Genomic DNA, 20,447 nt, shown 5'->3' on the forward strand with positions numbered 1-20,447 from the left:
GTGACCTGAAAAGTCAACTTTTTATTCTCCTGTCCCAATCAGTCAGAAATACCATTTTTTGCAGGTTTTTTCCCAAGCTGTTCCTTAAAACCTTTACTGCTGAAGAGTTCTTAATTTTTCTGGAAAACCTGCTGCAGTGCCTAGCAGTCCTTCTAGAAAGGTTTTCTCCTCATCGTTGGACCTAAGTGTCCCTTGTGCAATTTCAGCTGGCAGGATTCGTTATTCTAAAGCACAATAGGAGTCCTGAACAACTTCTCCTCACCAAAACCCCAGAAATAGTTTCTTGTTAGGCAAAAGACAAAGGCAGAGAGATCAGCACAGGAGATGGTTTTATTCAGGAGCACTTAATTTGTCCTCTACATGTAGTCTTAAACAGTAGTGAAACTGGTCTTAGAACAGGTCTTTCCTCTATTGCTATACAAACAAATTGCTTCAGAACAACTTAATTTTCCTTTGCATTTCTATTCTTTTTGAATAATCAATCAACCATTACAGTAAACCTAGCTCCTGTCTCATCTCTTGAACAAATCCCAGTCAACATGAGACAGAATGAGTGAAGACTTGTTGGGGCTGTGCTGATCAGCTGGGTGGCTGCTGACAAAGGCAGCGTATGCCTCTTCTTTTGTAGAAATGGAGGGCTGATTCTCCTTCCTCCCTTCAGCCATAAATTGCAATTAACTATATAGTGATCTTCAGTATTAATCAAGCTTCCACCACTATCTTGAATTTGGCTGAAATATGCCAACAAGCTCCACACTTTTTGGGGTAGCGGGGCAGGACAGACTGGCAGATAGCAACACAATGAAGACCTCATTTTGGAGGGAAACTAGGCTAAAAGCTAGGTTAAGAGAACATTAAATTCCAAATTAGGTGGCCAAATGCTTCAATGAATCTTGCCTATGCAATCTTGATTTGTCTTACATATACATAACTATATGAGCCCTGGCTGTTACTTTATGAAGAAATGCAAATGTAAGTTTACATTTCGTACTGAAATTACCATTTTCCTTCAGCTTTGAAGGTATTCAGCTTTGGGCTTTGTGTCTTTTTTCTTTCTCTTTTTTTGGGAAGAGTGAAGTAGTTTAAAAAAAATGACATTCTATATCAAAACGTGGTTTTGAAATGACAACTTCCATTTATAAACGTTTAGATCTACCATGAAGAAAACTAAATATTTTGACTAGAAAATACAATCAACTTTTTCAAGTTTTTAATTCAGTTTCTGACCACCTGCCCTTGTTAATTCATTTTAGATAGGTTTCACATGTGAGGTTCTCATTTTGCTCTTCTCTGAGCCCCACTCTACTGATCTCAACAGAAGTGATCTTTGAGAACGGAAATGCAAAACACAATCTCAATAACATATTAAAAAATTCCTGTTTTTAAACACATATGGTATATGCAGAAATCACAACAGTATGGAGCAATATGAAGAGTTTATTTGACAGTTTGTTAGGTCTTGCATTCCTCATTGGATCTTTAATCCAGAGCTTCTTTGATGGGCACATAATGTTACATGAAGTTGCAGAGATTTGTAGCACAAAAAGCCAGAAGGGACTGTTAGATTATCTAATTTGACCTATTCTATATTACAAGCTGTTATATTTCATTGCTTTACCCTTGTACTGAGCGAGTAGTTTGTGTTCAATTAAAACATATCTTGAGAAAGTCAACCACGCTTGATTTGAGGACTTCAGGAGGTGGTAAATCCACCACTTCTGTTGGTAGTTTCCAATTGGTAATTACTTACACTGTTAAAACAGTTGTCACTTATTTCCAATTTGAATTTGTTTGGCTCCAGCTTCCTGCCACTGATTCTTATTATGACTTTAACCACCAGATTAAAGAACCCTTCAGCACCCAGTATTTTCTCCACTATTGCCACTGACTTCTGTCCACATCTGTTGCTACTACTAATATGGATCATAAATACCGATTTGAGCTTGTAACTGTTGATCTCATTGATTTGCCCAGGTTTTCACAATGAAACCTGGTAGATCTAGATCTTTTCCTAAAGATCAGTAATTGGGACATGAAGAATCAGATCTAGGCACCATTCTGATGTGCACAGGGGGAGTCTGTTGGAATGGTTAATAGTGATCTGTTTTCCATCTTTTCATCTGTAGGCTATCTGACAGATAAAGATCTCCTGAAGTTTCTCATCCGGTGCCAGAATGGCTTGAAGGATAATGGTGTTATCATTCTCAAGGACAATGTAGCCAGGGAGGGCTGTATCCTGGATTGTCTGGATAGTAGTGTGATCCGAGACCTCAACATCCTCCACAGCCTCATTGAAATGAGCGGACTCACCATCCTACGAGAGGAGAGGCAGGAGGGATTCCCTGAGCAGTGTGTCCCTGTCTGGATGCTGGCCATGCAGAAAAGCCCTGGCCATTCCTGACTGCATAATGTGACGGCAGATACTGGACTATGAATGAACCACAGGACTGGGGAGGAGAAAGGGGAAGAAAAGCATCTGCTGGGATCCTACTAACCATGTACTGCTACTACTGTAACTGTAGGGCAGGATCAGGGGAGAATTAAAATTGAGCCAGCTTCTCCAGGGAATAGTCTGCTTCTAAATCCTGCCTGTTTCATCATACCCTCTGTTTTTAAAAGCCTTTCTAACAGCTCCTTGTGAGATTTCTCTTTCATTAAAGAGTCAACGCTATGACAAAACTCAACTAATAGAAAATAATTAGGTCTGATGTTTCTGTAGTGGCTAATACATTTTAGAGTGCTCTCTATGAGGGGTTAAGAAATAAGCCTGTTTTTTACTATGGCACTTAAATTTTCTTGGAAGTTAAGAAGGATCTGTCAGAAGCAGGATATTCATAATAATAACTGCTGGAAAACCTAACCCAACTTTTGACTGTCATCACTATCATCTGTACTTTAAAAATATTTATATCTAAAATGTAAGGGAAGTTCTATCCATTCATTGGCATCAGCTATGCAAATTTTTATTTTTTATTTTTTTTGCTTTTCAGTCAGTTAGGACAATGAGACAACCTGGTAATTTTTCTTTCCTTTCCTTTTTAATGACTACTTTATCTTCCTTCTGTTTCTGCAATAGAACAATAGTGGTGCATAAGGGTTTTCACACTCCAGGGAAAAATGTAGATGACATATATGCATGTTTGCATTGAAATTTTGTGAAAAGATTGTCCCACAATCCACTTTCTGGAAAATATTTTTTCAAAATGTTCGCAGTGGAAACCACTTGAAAGCATCTCTTTATTATTCATACCACTGTAAATTTCTTTCTTTCCCACATTCAGAACAAGTCTGGCACCATATGCAGAGCTAATGGGATTTCATGGAGTGTTAATAGTAAGACTGTAAGAAGAACTAATACAGTATTGTATTAATTAACAACTGTACGAAACTGCAGAGTGTGTTAGTGTAACCCAAAAGCATCTATGATTTATATTCAAACAGCAGCTGTATAAGCCTGGATTTGACAATACTAACACACATACCATCTCCTTAGGGCTCACAGAAATTACACATTGAGCTTCTTGTCCCCTTCATATAGGCACAGATAGTGCTGTGGGAGGACAGAGTTCATTCTGCAAAGATTTTCAGAATATGAAATTCTTCAATATGAATGAGTACAAGAAGAGACAATTTTGAAATTCTCTGGAAAGGAAAACCACACAACTACAGACCTTTCCAAGCTGATTAAAATTTTTCATTTGGACAAAATCAAATGTTTCTTTTGAGTTCAACTTTTAAAACAATTTGCATTTAAAAAGTTTGTTATTATAACGCAGCAAAAAGTAAATGAAATATGGCATGTTCAAAATTTTAGAAAGGAAACCTAATATTAGAATGGACTGTTCTGACTCTGTCAGTATTTTTTTCTTGTTTTATTCCCTTGGAATGTAGTTTTGGCAAAACTTACCAGACTTTTTAAAGAGTTGCTTTACGACAAACCGGCATGTTCTACTGGAAAGGGGTTCTATAAAGCATCCTCCACATGACTGTATGCACAATTGTCTTTGTGAAATATTGTCATCTGTGTTAGATTAACTCACATAGAAGCCTGAAGATAACAAGATCAGGGAACCTCTCAGCTGGATTTTAGTACTGTTTGCTATCCTTTGATAACAAATCTCCAGTTTTGTTTTAATTGCATAGCTCATCTTCTCTAGCAATATGGTTGCATATGTTGAGAATTTCCAATTTATGGCATAGGGCTTCCTGCAGTCAAATCTTATCCAGTAATTGTTCTCTTAATGTGCCATTACTAATTGTAGCATTAAGGAAAACAACCCTGGTGATTTGTTGAATATTCTGGCGTGTCATATAACCTAGAAACCTATGGTTCCCATGACACAGATGCTTCTGGAATGTTTTGGCTAATTTTTCCATTCTAATCAACTGGTAATGGGCATAAATTTAGCATATAATGTTAAAAACCCCAGGTGAATACTTTGTTCTGGAATTGTCCCCCAAACTAAGTGCTTCTAATTCCCTTTAAGCCACTACAATGTTTTCAGTCTACCGAAACTGCTAAAAGCTGGTGCAGTGATTAGGTGAATATGTGCAGAAATTTGAAGGAAAGCCAGTCTCTTGTTTTATAGGAAAGAGGCATCAGCCCTATAGTTAGCAACACCGATTAGCACTAACAGACAAATATTTAAAGGATCTAGATACAGATTACAAATTAATTTGTTCTTCACCATTTTTATTTCCTGCCAGAGACATCTGCCATGGTGCAGAGTACTTGGAGGCTGCTGGAGCACCTAATACAATCATGTCTGTGCCATGCATATCTGAATGGTGTTGGTTGCTACAATGGCAAGAGAACGGCATTGTGGAAATAGGGAGGTAAACAATTTTATAAATATCTAAGCAGCTGCCACATCACATCTCATTGTACCGAATAAGTCAGCTGTTCACTTCCACACCAGAGTGGGTGCAGTTCAGTAATGAGAGATGCTCTTCCAAGGTGGATGCAGGATGAAAAGTGGTTTAGGATGAAAGGTAGAATATAAATGTCTGGTATCAGTATCAGTGAAATAGATTTTTTGAGGTAAAAATGTTCTTCCCATATTTTGTACCTTTCCTATTTGAATTTCCAGACTATATATTCACAAATATTTCATGAAAATTGGTTCCCTTAACTATGTGAGAATGGAAACAAGTAAAATCTTAATTTAGTAGAAAAAAACATATTTCATGGTTCCCACATTCCTGAAAATTAATGTTTCATAGCTATGTTGCTTCCACAGTAAAATATTAAAGCTTTTCTGGTGACATAATGAACCTCAAGAGTAAAGAAACACAAGCTCTCCAGGGGCATAGATGCATGGGATTGCAGCAGATTCAATAATATTTTGGTTTCCTCCTTTTCCAAGTACATTTTAATTCAAGAACTCCAAGTTAACCACTGCAGGCCACCCTTAAAAGTTCATGAATTCGGGTAAAGGCCATTCTTGGCTTTAAAGTTCTGGCCTCTCTGGTCTTTACCATAATATGTAATAATAATAATAAATCACTAATTTCAAACAGAAGATCTTGCTTAGAAACCATCTATGCATCAGTTTTTCTTTGTTTTTCAAAGACTGGATAATCAACTCAGTTGCTCTGCCTCAGCTTCCAGGTTATTTAAATCATGCATTTAAAGAAGTCTTTGGCTTACCAGTTTGCAGTGGGAGCTTGAATCCCATTTGTCTGGTGTTCATGTAAGCACTTGTTCCCAATCTCAACATTACCAGGAATTTAATCCAATATCAAGACCCCAGCTGAGGCAGGTTTCACAGGACATTTAGCGTCCCGAAAGCTCAAACCATCGTTCACCACTGACAGGTAGTTAATGAACTACCCAATTAGTCCTGGGTAGTCAATGTTAGTCTGAGGCAACCAGTACTTAAGCAGTCAATTAGCCAAAGCACACGAAAGCCCACTTCTGCCATGTCACCACCAAAGCTCTTGATAATGCCTGGTTTTCCCATATCAGGTCCAATGCTTATTTTCTGTGTGACAGAAGGCCAAGTGTTATCTGTAATGTATAAATGTGAGATTCCTTGCAAAACAGATCCTCAGGCTCTGACGGTAGCCCTTAAGTGCTACTGCAACCCAAACAAAATGTATGGAAGCAATCATATCAGCAGTCTGAACAGCAATCCCAACTGTGCAGCTCCAGCAACCGTCAAGCTCAAGCCGTTCATGTTCAGAAGGTGACTCAGACAAATGTCTTTTCATTCCTAATTGGAATAGAGAGCCATCATTTCGAAGCATAATGCTGAATGGATGTTCTAAAATATTTTGTTTCAGAAATATTGAAATGATCATATCAAAATTTTTAGTTTGACTTTTTTGTTTGGATCTTTATATAATCTAATCTAAACTTACATGTTATGTGAGATGGTATCTTAAATAATACATTACACAGTATTATAACAGTTGAAGTAAAACATTAGTTGCCTATAGAATACTCTAATAAAATCTGTACTTTCCCTGCCCCCAAAGTTAGTGAAACAAGTCAACAATTTCCAGAGGAAAGTCATTTCAAGAGGAACAGTCCTGTCAAGAAGTATTTACCCAAGCCGTTTTTCTCTAGATGTATCACATGAGTTCTGGCATCTTGCAGTGTGCCTGGCCTCAGGAGTAGCCACTTCAGGCTCATTGACAGGCAGGAGGAAGAAACTGGCATCTGTAGAGCAGTTCAGACCACCTCAGAGCTGAACTGGCTTGACATAAGAGAGTATCCCCTCTCTCCACTGGCTGTACAGTCAGAATGAAAATACATCCTTGTTATAACCAATTTAATATCTGCATTATGAATGGTAAACAGAAGCGCAGCGTGATCTGAGGAGCTGTGACCGTTGAAACCAGAAAAGGGCACGGACTTGGATATCCAAACACTCATTAAAAATCAAAGTCATGGCACTGGGGCACAGCATTAATGGGAGGAATATATCATATTGCCATAATCAACTGGCATAACACCAATTGATAAAAGATTTGTCAGTTATGCCTCGGAGTGCCCTGAATACCTTTATGCCATTCTCGTTTGTTTTCCATTCTCTTAATCCAGGCTCCCCAGAGTGTTTACGATGGCATATCAGACAGTAGGCCTGTCCAGAGGAACTTGACTGTTACGTGTGATTAAAACCAGTTGCATTGCATCCCACTCCTCCTCTATTCCTTTGATGCTTCTTCTAACTTGCCAAGAAAATCCCTCCTCCACTTGCCAAAAGTGATTTGTTCTCTGTGGACATCACCACATCTCATTGAAGTAAAGCAGATTACCTTTGATTTTAAGAGGAGGTAATTCTGTTTATCTGAGAGCAATAACAACAGGCTGTATTTCAAACATGCAGGTTAATACCCTTCCCTTTCAATTGATGTCAAGTAGGCACTCCCAGACCTTTGTACCAAACAAAGCTCACATTCTCATCATCACCATAAATAACAATATTTGTACAACAATACACATCCCTAGACCTTGAAGTGTGTACTATCATTGTGTTCTGGATGAGGAAACTGAGGCACAGAAGGGTGATCTGGGCTGCATTACAGCTTTATCTAAGTGGGAGCTGTGAGTGATTAACACCTCCACAAATCAGGCCACTACAGGATCTACAGAGTGTTTTGCAGGCAGACATAAACTTATTCTGCTTGCGCTTGGAGCAGATTGAAACAATGTGGTTGTGGTTAGCCTGCTTATTAGGCCAACCTGATATGTCCTGCAAAGAGAGGGCTCAGGCTGGACATTGTGCTCATGAACATACACAGCTTCTGTTCATTTCAGAGCTTTAGTAGAACAACCTGGTGTATGACCGCAGCAAAAATAAAGACAGAAGATTGGTGGGAAGTCTCTCTTCCCTGTCTCTCTCTTCCAAAAATGTTGAATTTGAAGGCATTTTAATCTGTTCTGGTATTTTCAGGCTCCTGAGACTAAGGTTTTGAGACATTTGAGGAAGTCCTACAAACGCACTTAACAGACACCTGTTGGTGTCTCTGGATTTCTGTAAGTCTGAAGATTTGTCTTGTAGGAACCTAAGCTTTACACAAAACTAAGTTTTACAATGACTCAAACTGATTTGTATGTACATTATGCCTGATTTTTCCCCTCTCCCTAAGCTCTGACAATGTGAATGTACAGTCCTGATGCACAGGTGGCTTCTTCCAGATCTGTAGCAGAGATTCCCAAATAATGACACACATGGCACACATGGTGCCAAGCCTCTGGAAAGTGGTACCCAGCACTTTCTGAACAGCCTTCTCTGCACACGCAGCCTGACACTGCTGGTAGCAGCTTCAATTCCCACTGCCACTGCTTCTGGGGCAATACTGCAGTGTGGGAATCCTCCCACACTCTTCCAATAACAGAATAACAAACATTCAGCACTGTCAACTCCAGAAGGTCAAAATCACAGATCTAGCATTAAAATCTTTGTTTGGAAGATGCATATGCATACATGAATACAGAGCTTGTATCAGCCAAGGTGACCTGTGGTCCTTGAAATATATGTGGCTTGTCAGCTTTTAATGGGTCATCAACTGCAGAGGAACGACGACCACTGTGTAATCTGGATCCCCAGTATTACACCGAGGGTGAGATGTATCTCACCTCATTTGGGTCATCTAAGAGACAGTTTTCTGAAGTTAAGGTAATTGTCAAGACTTCCTGTTAGAGTCACTGGGGAGAGATCAGCTCCTCCCAGAAAGCTTCTTCACTCCTGCAATGGTTGTTCCATATTTTCAATTTCAGAAGGAGCCTACAGGGCTGTTGTAGGTTCAGACAAGTCACTCTGAGATGTTTAAGTGACATCAGATGAATTCCAGCTCAAGTGTAAATCCATGGACTCCACTGTGAGACCAGTCGCCAGTACATTCAAGTCTGCTTTCTCCCACAGATGCACAACTTAGATCTGCAGCCCCAGCAGTATAATCTTACAAGCTTCTACTGAGAACCAAAGTGAAGGTTGTCTGAAATTTTCCCATCTAGATAACACACTAGTTTTATTTATGGATCAGTATGCGTGTGCATTGCTAAATAAACAAGTGGCTTCTCCTAAAATCAGGTTACCATTGCTAAACTCTTAAAACTCCAACCCATAAAATAAACAGACTCCAGGAGTTACCTGTGACTCTTGCCACTGCAGCAACTTCAATGTAACAAGAAGTCAATAAACCCCCATCAACAAAATCCCCACTGGGATTCGGCAACTGAGACTCTGAAGCAGCAATCATCAAGGGAGTCTAAGTGATTCAGTAAAACATTAATGTTCCCAGAGGAACCATTTTGGGGCTGCCTTGGTTTGGTGAGAGGCAGCCCTAATTTGTTACCAAAGGCAAAACATAGGCATAGGCCATTGGAGAGGCTCCTGTTTGGATGGTGTCTGTAGAGTCACTGCTGTCAGACTTGCTCTCTGCCCTGGGGTTAGGCTATATATCCTCCCTACCTCTCTGGATGCCAAGGCAGAGGGGCCCTGAGCAAGCGAGCACTTTCTCACCCTCCACTACGTGTGTTTTTTTTCACTGCTCGGGTAGGATTCAGTCCCTGTCTTTCTGTTCTCTATCTTGCAGATCCCCAAAGTGGTGTCTGATACCACCTTCACTTTGCAACATGCAGTGATTATGATTGCAGTGGGCAGAGTACACCCTGCCTTTTCCCTAATGTAATTGAGATTAGTAATTAATTCTCTCTTCTTCTGGACTCTTTCAGTGCAGGCAGTTTTGTCCTGTGTCCCCCAGCAGACTTCATTCCCTACACAAAGGAGAGAAATACCATCTCACAAAAGATGTCTGAGCACATCATTGCTGTGATCTGAACCAGCCATGCAACATCCAAGACAGGTACACATATTGAACAAAAAGATTTAGGAATCAGTGGACTCCTTTCCTTGGTTGCCTTCTCAGGCAGACAGGTCTCTTTATAGTCAGGATTATATGGCCTCCAGCATCTCATCATCAGAGCATTTTATAATAAGCAGTACCTTAGTCCTTTCCACCACAGTCAGATAGGGAATAACTAGTTAGCTTCGTTGTGTGTACGGGAACCCCAGAAAACAGAGCTACATTCATCTCTTTTTACTTAGCTGTTTAGTCCAACTGATTCTTACAGCTGCCTAGTAATCAGGGAAGCAAGGCCAGTACCTCTGCAAAGCACCTTCCAATGCTGGTGGACAAATCTGGCATTAGGAAGTTCCTGCCTCTGCTGACTACTGATTTGCCATACACAAAATAATGTTAACGAGCTGAATCTCACGTTGAGGGGAGGGGGACCTAAAGAGTTTTATGCATTAGAGCAGAGAACAGAACCCAGCTCTCCTTAGTTGCAGCCATGTGCTCATACCACTAAGCCATTTTCTCTCTTATTTATGTAAACTGAGGGAATTTTGGTTTCCAGCTTCGTAAACAAGGATTTAACTACTTCCTCTCTCCTCCCAAATAACTTTCCCTGAAATGAGCATGGTAAACACAACCCTCGCTCTCAAAAAGCCTTTCTGCTTGGTGTTATTTTTGTAACTGATTCTCTTCTGGAAAACAAACAACTCAAATTTCTGCTGAAAACAACCCAAGGGAACCTCTTCACAGTAACATTACAAGCAGTATCACACATACCCCCCTCCACTGGGTCGTGTGGCAGACAAATGGACACTCACCCATGGATGGGTTTATAATCCTGTGACAAAGAAGCTCTAGGGCAGCTGGCAACATGCAGAGAATGTCATAGAGTACCTCACTCCCTTCCAGCATCATGCCCTACTTGTCACACAAGCAGACAGTGCAGCATGTAGCACCTGGCATCAGGAGCTAGAAAGAAACTGTGACCTTATGTTGGGCATGTGTGAGTTGCTAAGATGGTGGCTGGTGAGGAGAGAGATGTTTGGCATAGAAAGCAGGAGACTTGACAGGTTGGAGTATTTTCATCCTCAGTGCCCCCAAATGACTTTCAGATAATGACGTTTTAGGAAATTATAATCTTGCATTTGTAGTTTACACCTGTCAAGGCTTAACTGAATTGTGAAAGGTTAGAAAATTGTTCTTTCAAAATCAAAGTTCTCACATAACTAGAGGATGTAGAAGTGGGTCTAACCTGGCTTTGCAGATTGCATCCTTCCTCTCTGTCCCATAGCAATGAGTGCACACAAATTCTCTGATGCCATTCCTGTTACCTTCAATCCATGGAATCACAGTGGCAGAAATCAAAGATCTAGACAGAGAAGTAAGGACACGATGTAATAGGTGAAGAACGTGGACTGTGCTAATCCTTTTGAATGGGGGATAGCAAGAAACTTGCTGCCTATCATGTAGTCTGGGAATTTGTGTTGGGAGTGTGCCTTCTAAATGCCTTTACACAAAATTAGGCCTAAAAGCACAAAGCAGTTTGCAGCACTTTCATTCCTAGGTCTCAAAGGATTTGCAGTACAGAAAGGAGCACATGGTAATCCTTACTGTAGAAGGGGAAGCAGCAGCCCAGAGCATTGTATCACTGAGTAGCCAAGTTGGGAACCACACCTGAATCAATTGTATTTTTGGTCAAAGCAGCCACTTCACTGCAAGTACAACAGGTATGTTTTTCATAGGCTGGATATTGGTTTTCTTTGGCATGACATTTGCTTTCTGTTCACAAGGGAGCTGGGAATGACAGAACAACCAGTCCTCAGCCAGGGCCTCACTGCTGCTGAGGCAGAGCAGGGTCTGCAAGGAGAGTGTCTCAGTACGGGAGGACAGAAGTTCCAGCCAGGACAGCTGAGGTGAAAATCCAGCACAAATCCATATGAGACACCCTTGCAGCTCAAGCCATCCATCAGCTAATCCTCCCTTTGGCAATTTCCCCACTTACTCCTTCCATCAAAGGGGCTTGAGTTACAACGGCTGCTGTCTTAATGAGTGAAGCTTTGAAGGAAGCTGGCTTCTCCAGGACAAAAATAAAGTACTTTGCACTCTCTGGATCACCTTGCCTCTTAGGAGAAAGAGGCATTTAACAAACTGCTGCTGAGCCTCAGGAGGGAGGCGGAAACCCAGAGAGCTGTGCACACAGACGAGATGGGGCTGAGAGAGGCAAAGTGCTTTGCCCCATGCCATAAAGTAATCTTGACCAGAACTGGGCACGGAATCTGCATGTCCCACCTTGCAGTTTTTTGGGGCAGATTGTGAAGCCAGGGCCCTGGCCATTCACTGTTGTTACAGGCCAAGTGGTGTTCTTTGGCAGAGGAGAGGTGTTAACTCTTGTTTCCTGGCCATGCTCCAATTTGGCTGACCATATTGTTGCTTTCTTAAATTCCTGCCCCACCCGACCAACCAGGTTTGACTGTGTGCTGATTCCTACAACCACTTGTTGCTGTTGGTTATGGACTGGCCCGTTTTTCACCCTGGAGCTTGCTGCATTGTGTTGTTTCAATGGTCTCAGGCTGTAAGTTTGTGAAAAAGCATGTTTGCAAGATGGGTTTTTCTCCCCCTTTCTTTCTTCCCAACCTATGAAAGCGTGGTTGTCACAAAAGGTGGCAGAGCAAGGTGGTCTCATGCAGTTGCAGAGCTGTTGTGCTTAGAAAGGGTTTTCCAGTTTCTCAGTTCCTCTGGCTGCTGTTTCCCCTGTAACTATCGGAACAAACTGCCTGTGCCCCTGTAATCAAAGAAATGTGAAGTTAGCAAGAGGCCCCAAATACATTTCCTGGCAACAAGACAAAAGTAAGTCTACTGAGAAGTTTATGCAAAGAGAATATTTCTAGTATATACAGTTCTGTCTTGTACTCAGATGCCCATACCAAAGCAATTACTGTACGGGAGATGCTGACTGGCTGGAAGAACCTGTTCATTCTGGATCTGTAATGGAGCCTGTGAGGAGCTCAGCTTCCTGGTGTGGAAGAAGGTAAGTGTGTGTGAGGAAGGGAGGCTGGGACATGTTTATTTGGGAGGGTAACCTTTCTGGGCCGGGAGCCTACTTTTTAATTTATTTGGTGGTCCAGGGAAATTCGTCACATCACATTCTCCAGCTCCTATTTCCACTGAGGCAATTACATCACCCTGGAGTCTTAGCTAGAGAACAGGGACGCAGCTGTATAAAGCGCAGGCTGGCCGACTCATGATGGCAGCAATGCAGTTTGTCCCTAAGACAAACAAAGTTCCGCAGGAGAGGTAGAAGTCTGGGTCCAGCCAGAGAAATGCAGATCCAAGGCCAACGCTGAATTCTGAGCCAGCTCACGGATGTTTTTTTCCATGTCTGCTTTTACCCCACCCTTGAGCTCCTCACATCAGATCCAGAGACACACGTGGCCTCTGTGTCCCTGTACGCACGTGGGCTGCTGTTTCTGGGTTCCCAGGAGAAATGCCCAGGAAAGGTACTTGGACCTTCTGAGTAATAAATGGTCTGAGCAGCATTTTAACGGTCTGGAGCGGCAGGGCATCTCCTACTACTTGACAACACTGTATTTTGTAAAACAAGGGTGAAGAGTCAAGGCCTGCAGAAGTTGAGGCAAAGACTGGGAGACAGGGTTGTGGCAAAGTAAAGTGCTGATAGCTGAGGAAGGTGGAAGTCCTAAAGCGTGAGGCTTCCACAGTAGAAAATCAGTGACTCTCCGACTCACATACTCGTTTTTGGTGTCATTCCATGCACTAGCATGAGTATAGGAGGAAGCTCGGTGTCTGCTGGGTCATAGCCCCTCTGCCTGGCTTTAGACTCTCAGCATTCAAAGTGACGTTAGGGTATTTACTCGTGGAGTCTCACAGCACCTCTGAGAGGTGTCCAAGTACATTACCATTGTTTCACTCAGCAGCGTTAAAGCCGAGAGGAGAATCGCTTTTCACAGCCAGACAGCTAGGCAGTGTCCGAGCCAGAAGACGACTGAGGACTGCCTGGTGCTCAATGCATTGTATTTTCCTCCAGACGCCACTGCCTCCTCCAGAGAATGCTGAGTTTGCTTCTGAACCCAGTGTCTCATGTTTCTAGTCCATCTTTACACCAAAATCTTAACACTAGTTTAAAACGGGCATAATTAACTTTGGGAAAATACATCTCTAAGCTCTTGTAGGCAGTGATTCTGTTTTCAAGAACTGAGCTATTCCTCCTGCAACACAATGGAACCACATTCTCAGAGAGTTAATAAATTCATGCGTGCTCTTTAAAAGAAGAAATCAGGATGGTTTTTTGGACATTTTTAGGCAAAGGTTCTTTTTTCTTTTTTTTTTTCTTTCTTTTTTTCTTTTTTTTTATGAAGCCTCCTTGGTAACCAGTTAAAACAAATTCCTCCAGACTGTAAACTAGAGATAATGGAGTTCGCCTTTAATCTCGGTCCGCTGCAGATCAAGTTACCTCTTAGAAATTACTTATCCTGGCCAAGCAAATGAATTGGAATTGATGTTCTTAATTGTTTTCTAAATTGCTGTTCCCCACTCCCTTCCTCCCCTTCTCTCCACACAGCTGTTTTGCATCAGAGTCTAGTCTAATGGGTACTGTCACTCACACGAGGGGGTGAAGTCATGTGGTCATAAAAGAGAAAGATTGGGGGAAGAGAGGGAAATACCACCCAGTGCATTATCTGGCTGTGACACACACAAATTGAATAGAAATAATTCCTCCTAGGGGGCTAGTCCCAACAATGGACACAGTTCTGTCTTGGGCTAGAAAAATGTGGAGGCTCACTCCGTTCCCTGATACTCGTTTCTCCCTTACAGAGAAGGAAGATGATTAAAGTGCTAGTTTGGGACAGAGGAAACCTGGGTTGAAACTGCTGACTGCTGCAACCTCCTTTGTCTGTTTTTGTGCAAGTTGCTTTGTTTATGCCTTAACGCCTGCGTTTGTAATGCATAAATAATGCAATTCCCCTCCTCTTTCCTCAGGGCAACAATGGTCTTTCATTAGCTGTATCTTACAAAACAGCTTAACCTGCTCTCCATGTCCAAAAAAGTGCTTCAGCACTGCCTGTGTTTACATATATTAGTCTCCAGCCCCATGTGGAACTTGAGTTGCGGAGCCTTTGGGCTGTGGGAGCATCAGGCCAGGTCTTAACAGCAGAATCCCGTCCCTCTGCATCCCTCTTAAGAGGGGACAGATCTCAAGTCTCAAGCAGGAACCATCTCCCGAGGATATTTTGCTCCTATAAAAATCATTTCTGCACATGAAATGTATACAAACACTTGCACCAACGTCCATGTCTTGCCACTATGTTCCCTCCCACCATATAAATGACCTATAAATCCATTTTTACTGCCAGCAGTTCTCCAGAACTCAGCTGTTCCCTTTCAGACCCTGTGCTTCCATGGACTGGCAACTGTTTTCTGCTCATCTGACCATTTAGAGTAAGCGAGAAGAGCAGAGGTTATCCTCTTCCTAACCTCGCCCAGAAGGTCCTTCTTGACAAACAACAGCCTTTCACTTATTCTCATTACACTTCTGTGAGAGACCAGGGAAACGGAGAATTTGCTACCCACATAAAATCCTGAAGGGCTTGCTGGAAAAGCAGCAGACTCTTGGATACCTGTTAGTAATATCTAACAATACCATATAGAACTGAGTCCAAGAAAGAATGGGAGAAAAGAAGGGGTTTTATGCAAAATGAGTTAAAAGTCATGCTAACTGCTGGAAGTGGTGGGGAAAGCCAACAATGTCATAAGCGGGGAGACTTTTCCCTCCTTTTCAGTAAGGAGAAAATGGCTTACCGCAGCACTGCACGCAACTGTCAAGTCCCAGATCACTGTTGGCACTAGCAAAATCATGTGCATTTATTCTGCAATCACCTATCCTGGGGGAGCTACACATTCAGCATTCTTCAAAACTGGAAAGAGACTAGCACTGGCCTGTCCTTACAGACATTCTGGTTAAGCATCCTTTTTTATTGGGAAGTGTTTGGCAAATAGTTTCGATGATTAATCTAAACCTCACAGTGCAAATACCCTTATCTTCCTGGATAAAGGAGAAGGAAAAGAAAATCTACCTCTGACAAACCTTAGTTATGTGACAGGGAGCTTATTCTGATGCAGTCACGGAGAAAGTGTTGTGAGAATCTAAAGGGAATGCATTTTGTTTTGCTTTGCTGTTTTGCAATTAGTCTTTCCAGTGACAGGTAGGGCCGAGAGCTGGTCAATGTCCTGGAAGGAAGAAAATTAGACATGCAGGTGTTGGGGGTTGTGTGAATGTGAATTAAGAGCACAACTTCCAAGTAATGTGAATCAGGCACTCCCGATTGTCTAAATTCAGGTTCTTTCAGCTAATAGTCAAGGCTCGAAGCTAGTTTTTGGAGATCTCTCACAAGTCAGTGTGCAAGATAGGAAATTTGTGGGTATGACACATCCTGCCCATCACAGGCACTGTGTCAGAAGTCCTGTTGCCCCTATCAGCAGCCACAGGAGTGGTTCCTTACCTGATTCTGTCAATGTGGTCCAGAACAGCGAAGATTCAGTATTTCAGTGACTAAGTGTGATGATGGCTCAAAGGAGGATGACCTCTAGGAAGACATGGCTACAAAAAGGTCAAGGTAGGCAGTAGTGCTTTCACATGTGGGCACTATTTTTCAGTCTGGGAGGGAAAGCAGACAAAAAGAGATTACAGCAATGCTCAGGAAGGAACTCTGACCTTACCACAGCTTCCTTGCTTCCTTTTATCACAGAAGGATTTTTTTAGCTGTCGGAGCTACAAATTGAGCTCCTGCTCTTTTTGCTTCTTACCTCTTTACCAGTAAGGAAGAGTCTGCAACCAGCATTTTGCTGAAGAGGTGCCAGGAAGAAGGGAACCCAATGTGCTTTTTCTGTAGCTGTATGTGCTAATAGCAGGAAGGAGAGAAAATAATTTGTGTCAATGAAGCAAACAGATGTGACCTTAGATGGTGCTACCCTTGCTGACATTAGGTACTTGCTGACTCTCTGAATAGCCCCATTCAAATCAATGTGACTGCTCTTGGAGCAAGGTTCTACTCCGTGTTAATGAAGATGTCGGAATCTGGCCCACGGGGGATAAATGTGTTGAGCAAGAAGGGGCTCTTTTATAACCTCTTTCCTAGAACATGTTTGGAGGCCTGCATTTGCAGCTGGTTCCTATCTCAAAGCTGGGCCAAACCAAGCCCCCCCTTACCAGAAGATACAAGCGTGCCCAGACTTTTGGAAGTTCAGCTCTGGATCCAAACATTAGGTCTGATCCAAAGTTGATAGACTCCCGCTGACCTAAACAGGCTCCTGCTGACCTAAACAGTCACTTGGACTGAGCCTCTGTGACTTGGGCCAGTCCTGACACAAGGCAAAACACCATCCACCAAAACTGCCGGGCTGTCTGGGCCCATGCTTGTAAGAATACAGCCGCTTTGCTTTTTCTTTTTTTCCTCTTGCTTTTTAAATTATTTTTAGGGAAGGGATTGGTCTCAAGGAGGCATAAACTCCCTTCTTTTCCATCCCTGATTGAGTATCAAACTCCTCCGCTGAGATTTCTCCATGGAGACATTGGGTTTTCCTGGCAGGCAGGGTTGCAAACTACTCAGCGGAATGTCTACAGCTCTGCAGCTCCGGAGGAGCCAGGAGGCTGGGCATCCCAGCCAAGGGAAATACTGCTCTCGTCCCAAGAACACTTTCATGGAGACTGAGGTGCATACTGGATTAGAAACGGCTAAGCTGGGTTCTTGGGGTTTTTTTGCTGGTTTCTTTTTCCCCTCGAAAATCTAAAGCACGGGGAAGAGAAATCCACAGACGAGAAATCTGGGGATCCTTATGGATGTTGCAAAATGTGGTTTGTTAATGGATCTTTTTACTTCTGGTACTTCTGGCTTGTTGAACACACACGCGCACATACACACATACAGAGAATAACTTGGCAAGCTCGTGTTTTCGTGGCACAGCACCAGGAAATGGGAGTTCCCCTCCCAACAGAGAAGATCAGGGCAATGAGGCAAAGGTGGGGAATCAGACCCAGCCTGAGTCTCAGCGGAGCGCTGGCCTGGACAACTCTTACACAAATAATCTCCGGGAGCTCTGAACCCGTGCTTCATTGTGGACACAGACAGTGCTGTAGAAAAAACAGACTGAAATTGCTTCTCTTTCATGGCATCTGTAGTGTAAAAACGGTTTTCGTCCAAGACATTTGTGGTCGGAAAATCCTGACACCTCATAAATTATCTTAGAGGCGCAACAAAGCTTCAAAAAGATGAAACTCAGTGCTGAGGTCAGCAGGAATTTTTTCGCATCTTCTGCAGTGGAGGAACGTTTTCAGTCTCAGGAAACCACCACAAAAAGAGGCAGCAAGAAGAGAGAATATTTCTTGGCATGAGAACCTCAACACTCAGGGGAGTGCGGCGTCTTATATTATTTATTTTTGGCCACCTCTGTGTTCACACATCATCAGAATATGATCCAAGTGACCAGGAGCAGCCTGATAGTGAGGTGGCTGCTGTAGTTAGGTGACAATTCCAGGTCCACCCAAACACTCAGGCTAATTGCTCCTGCATAGTGCTGGGGGCTACATGGGCCGAGAACCTCCCAGGATCAGCCTGACAACACCTTATAGGGAAGTTTGGTTTGGGATAGGGGCGAAGCACTGCATTACCACAGTAGGCTTCAGTGTGGGTTTGCAGAGAGCGTGGCACAGTGTTGCGAGGAATGGTTTATGGTCTCGATCAGCTCATTACCCACAAACAGACAGTTGGCATTTTGTAAAGCTGTTTCCCTATTCCTCTTGACTACAAATGCAAACCCACTGCTGGAGCTCTGGCTGTCCCGCTGCGGGAGGCTAAGCAGGCTGCTTAATCCCTCACACCTTCCCAGAGCTGTAGCTAGTCTGAACAAGGACAACTGCTGGGCAGTTTCCCTTGCCCTCCTCTCGGACATTTCCTCTTTGCTGTACAGACGACAGTTTCTTTCTCCCAGACGAGAAGGAAGTGGGAAAAGGTTCTATGAAAAGAGGACCCCGAGGGGGATCTCACACACAGCCTTTTTTAACACAAGAACCTCTGCAGGTGCCCAGTCACTATCCTCTGCAGCACATTAAAGCCTCTGTTGGTCAAAACAGAGGGAAACTGAAGTGATGCTTGAAAGGAGAACAGACCTGGTGTCCAGGATGACCTGTGGTTCCTGTGTTGTGGCATGTGGCAGGAAGGACCCAGCCAAAGCCAGTTAGTTCGGGAAGGAAAGGGGGTGAGAAGTGGAAGAGATGTTTCTAAGAAGGCAGAGACAGAAATCATCTGTCCCGTAGCAGGCCCTGATGCTAATCCTAGCAGCCTGGGTAATTCCTGCCACCCCGAGCCATGCCTGGCCTCGCTCTGCAGTGCCGGTGGCAGGAGATGTGCCGTGCCCCACGTGTTGGAGCCGTGCCTGCAGCCCGGTGAGGGCTGCCTGGGAAAGGCAAGGGGCAGGATGCGGCAGCCAGCTCCCCTGCAGGCTCCCAGCGCAAGGCGGGTGCTGCTTCTAAAGCCAGTTCTGCAGGGCCAATCCCCCCTGGGACAGGCAGTGGGTTTTAGGGTTGCTATTTATTCTCTTCACTGAGTAATCACCCAAATGGCTCCATTTTAATTTGTAGCATTGCCTGTTGCTTTTATGCGTCTCTCTTTGGAGAGCGAAGCTACAGGGTAAGATATGAGCTGCTTTCTGTTTCCGTGGGTGGACAAAACTTTCAGGTTTGAAACCATTCTCCGTGTGTTCAGCCCTCTGAGTCCCTAGCAGGATCTGACCTCCCTGCCCACTTAGTAAATCAAGGGCTTCTAAGGCATGTAGAACTGATTTTATGGCAGCAAGATGCATTTCACTAGATTTATGTTATTAAACCGGAGGGGGGGAAGCCTCATTTTATTTGGGGCAGTCCTTGAGTTTTACAGGCTTGTTTGAGTAAGTAATTATTTTGGTAATGCTGGGGCCTCCTTTATGGAATCGTAAATGCATCCTGAACAGCTCTCAGAATAACAAGCAGACCTTTCCCTGAAAGTCTATGGATTGTCCTGATTAGCAAATGTGAACATTAGTAGTTTACTCTCCGATTAGCTTTGCTGCTGAGGGCTGCCTTGGTTCACTTCTCTGGGGCTACTCACAAGATTAAGCATGTATGTAAATGTTTGCAGGATCAGTGCCACAAACGAAAAAAATAATAATAATAAAAAACAACCCAAAAGCCCTTTCTTTGGAAACATCCTCTCTGACCATGTTAGGGAAAAGGATCAGATAATTGGGATCTTTATGATGCTTATTATAAAAAATGTTCTGGAACTAGTTCAAGCACCAATCAGAAACCACATTGTTCCACTAAATCACTTTCAGATGCCATTTCAGATACAGAATACAATTACTCCTAGTTTAAAAATATAAATGTTCCCTTCATAAAACACACACACACACACACACACAACTATTTTAATTTATTTTATTTTTATCTGTCTTGGCTGGAGTTCAGGCCTTCCACAGATGATCTATCAAGAGATTTTGTGCCATTTCTTTCTGCTCGGTGTTGTGCAGAGCCCGCTGTGTGGTGCAGACGAGATCTGTGACATGGACATCAGGACTTTACATACAAAAGAGCT

At 42.9% G+C, this 20,447-nt stretch overlaps 2 protein-coding genes across 7 annotated transcripts in view; both read left to right on the forward strand.

The window, feature by feature from the left end:
• Window positions 1–3,318, forward strand: part of NTMT2 (N-terminal Xaa-Pro-Lys N-methyltransferase 2) — a 31,413-nt gene extending 28,095 nt beyond the window's left edge. For all 4 annotated transcript variants that reach the window (XM_080601634.1, XM_080601636.1, XM_080601633.1 and 1 more), the window contains one exon: window positions 2,127–3,318. In XM_080601634.1, the coding sequence (XP_080457760.1) occupies window positions 2,127–2,401 (275 nt within the window). In that variant the 3' untranslated portion in view covers window positions 2,402–3,318. The remainder of the gene's footprint in view (window positions 1–2,126) is intronic.
• A 141-nt stretch (window positions 3,319–3,459) lies between these two features.
• LOC308198726 (uncharacterized protein) overlaps window positions 3,460–20,447 on the forward strand; it is a 30,843-nt gene continuing 13,855 nt past the window's right edge. For 2 of the 3 annotated variants that reach the window (XR_013954147.1, XM_080601638.1), the window contains exons 1-2: window positions 11,541–11,720; window positions 12,722–12,835. Coding sequence is in view for 2 of the 3 variants with exons in the window: in XM_080601638.1 (XP_080457764.1) it covers window positions 11,608–11,720; window positions 12,722–12,835 (227 nt within the window). In the remaining variant the exon portion in view is untranslated. Of the gene's footprint in view, window positions 4,837–11,540; window positions 11,721–12,721; window positions 12,836–20,447 lie in introns of those variants that run through there. The other variant, XM_080601637.1, reaches the window with a different exon arrangement.

Source organism: Anser brachyrhynchus (genome assembly GCF_964034855.1).
Source record: "Anser brachyrhynchus genome assembly, chromosome: 8".
Lineage (NCBI taxonomy): Eukaryota > Metazoa > Chordata > Aves > Anseriformes > Anatidae > Anser > Anser brachyrhynchus.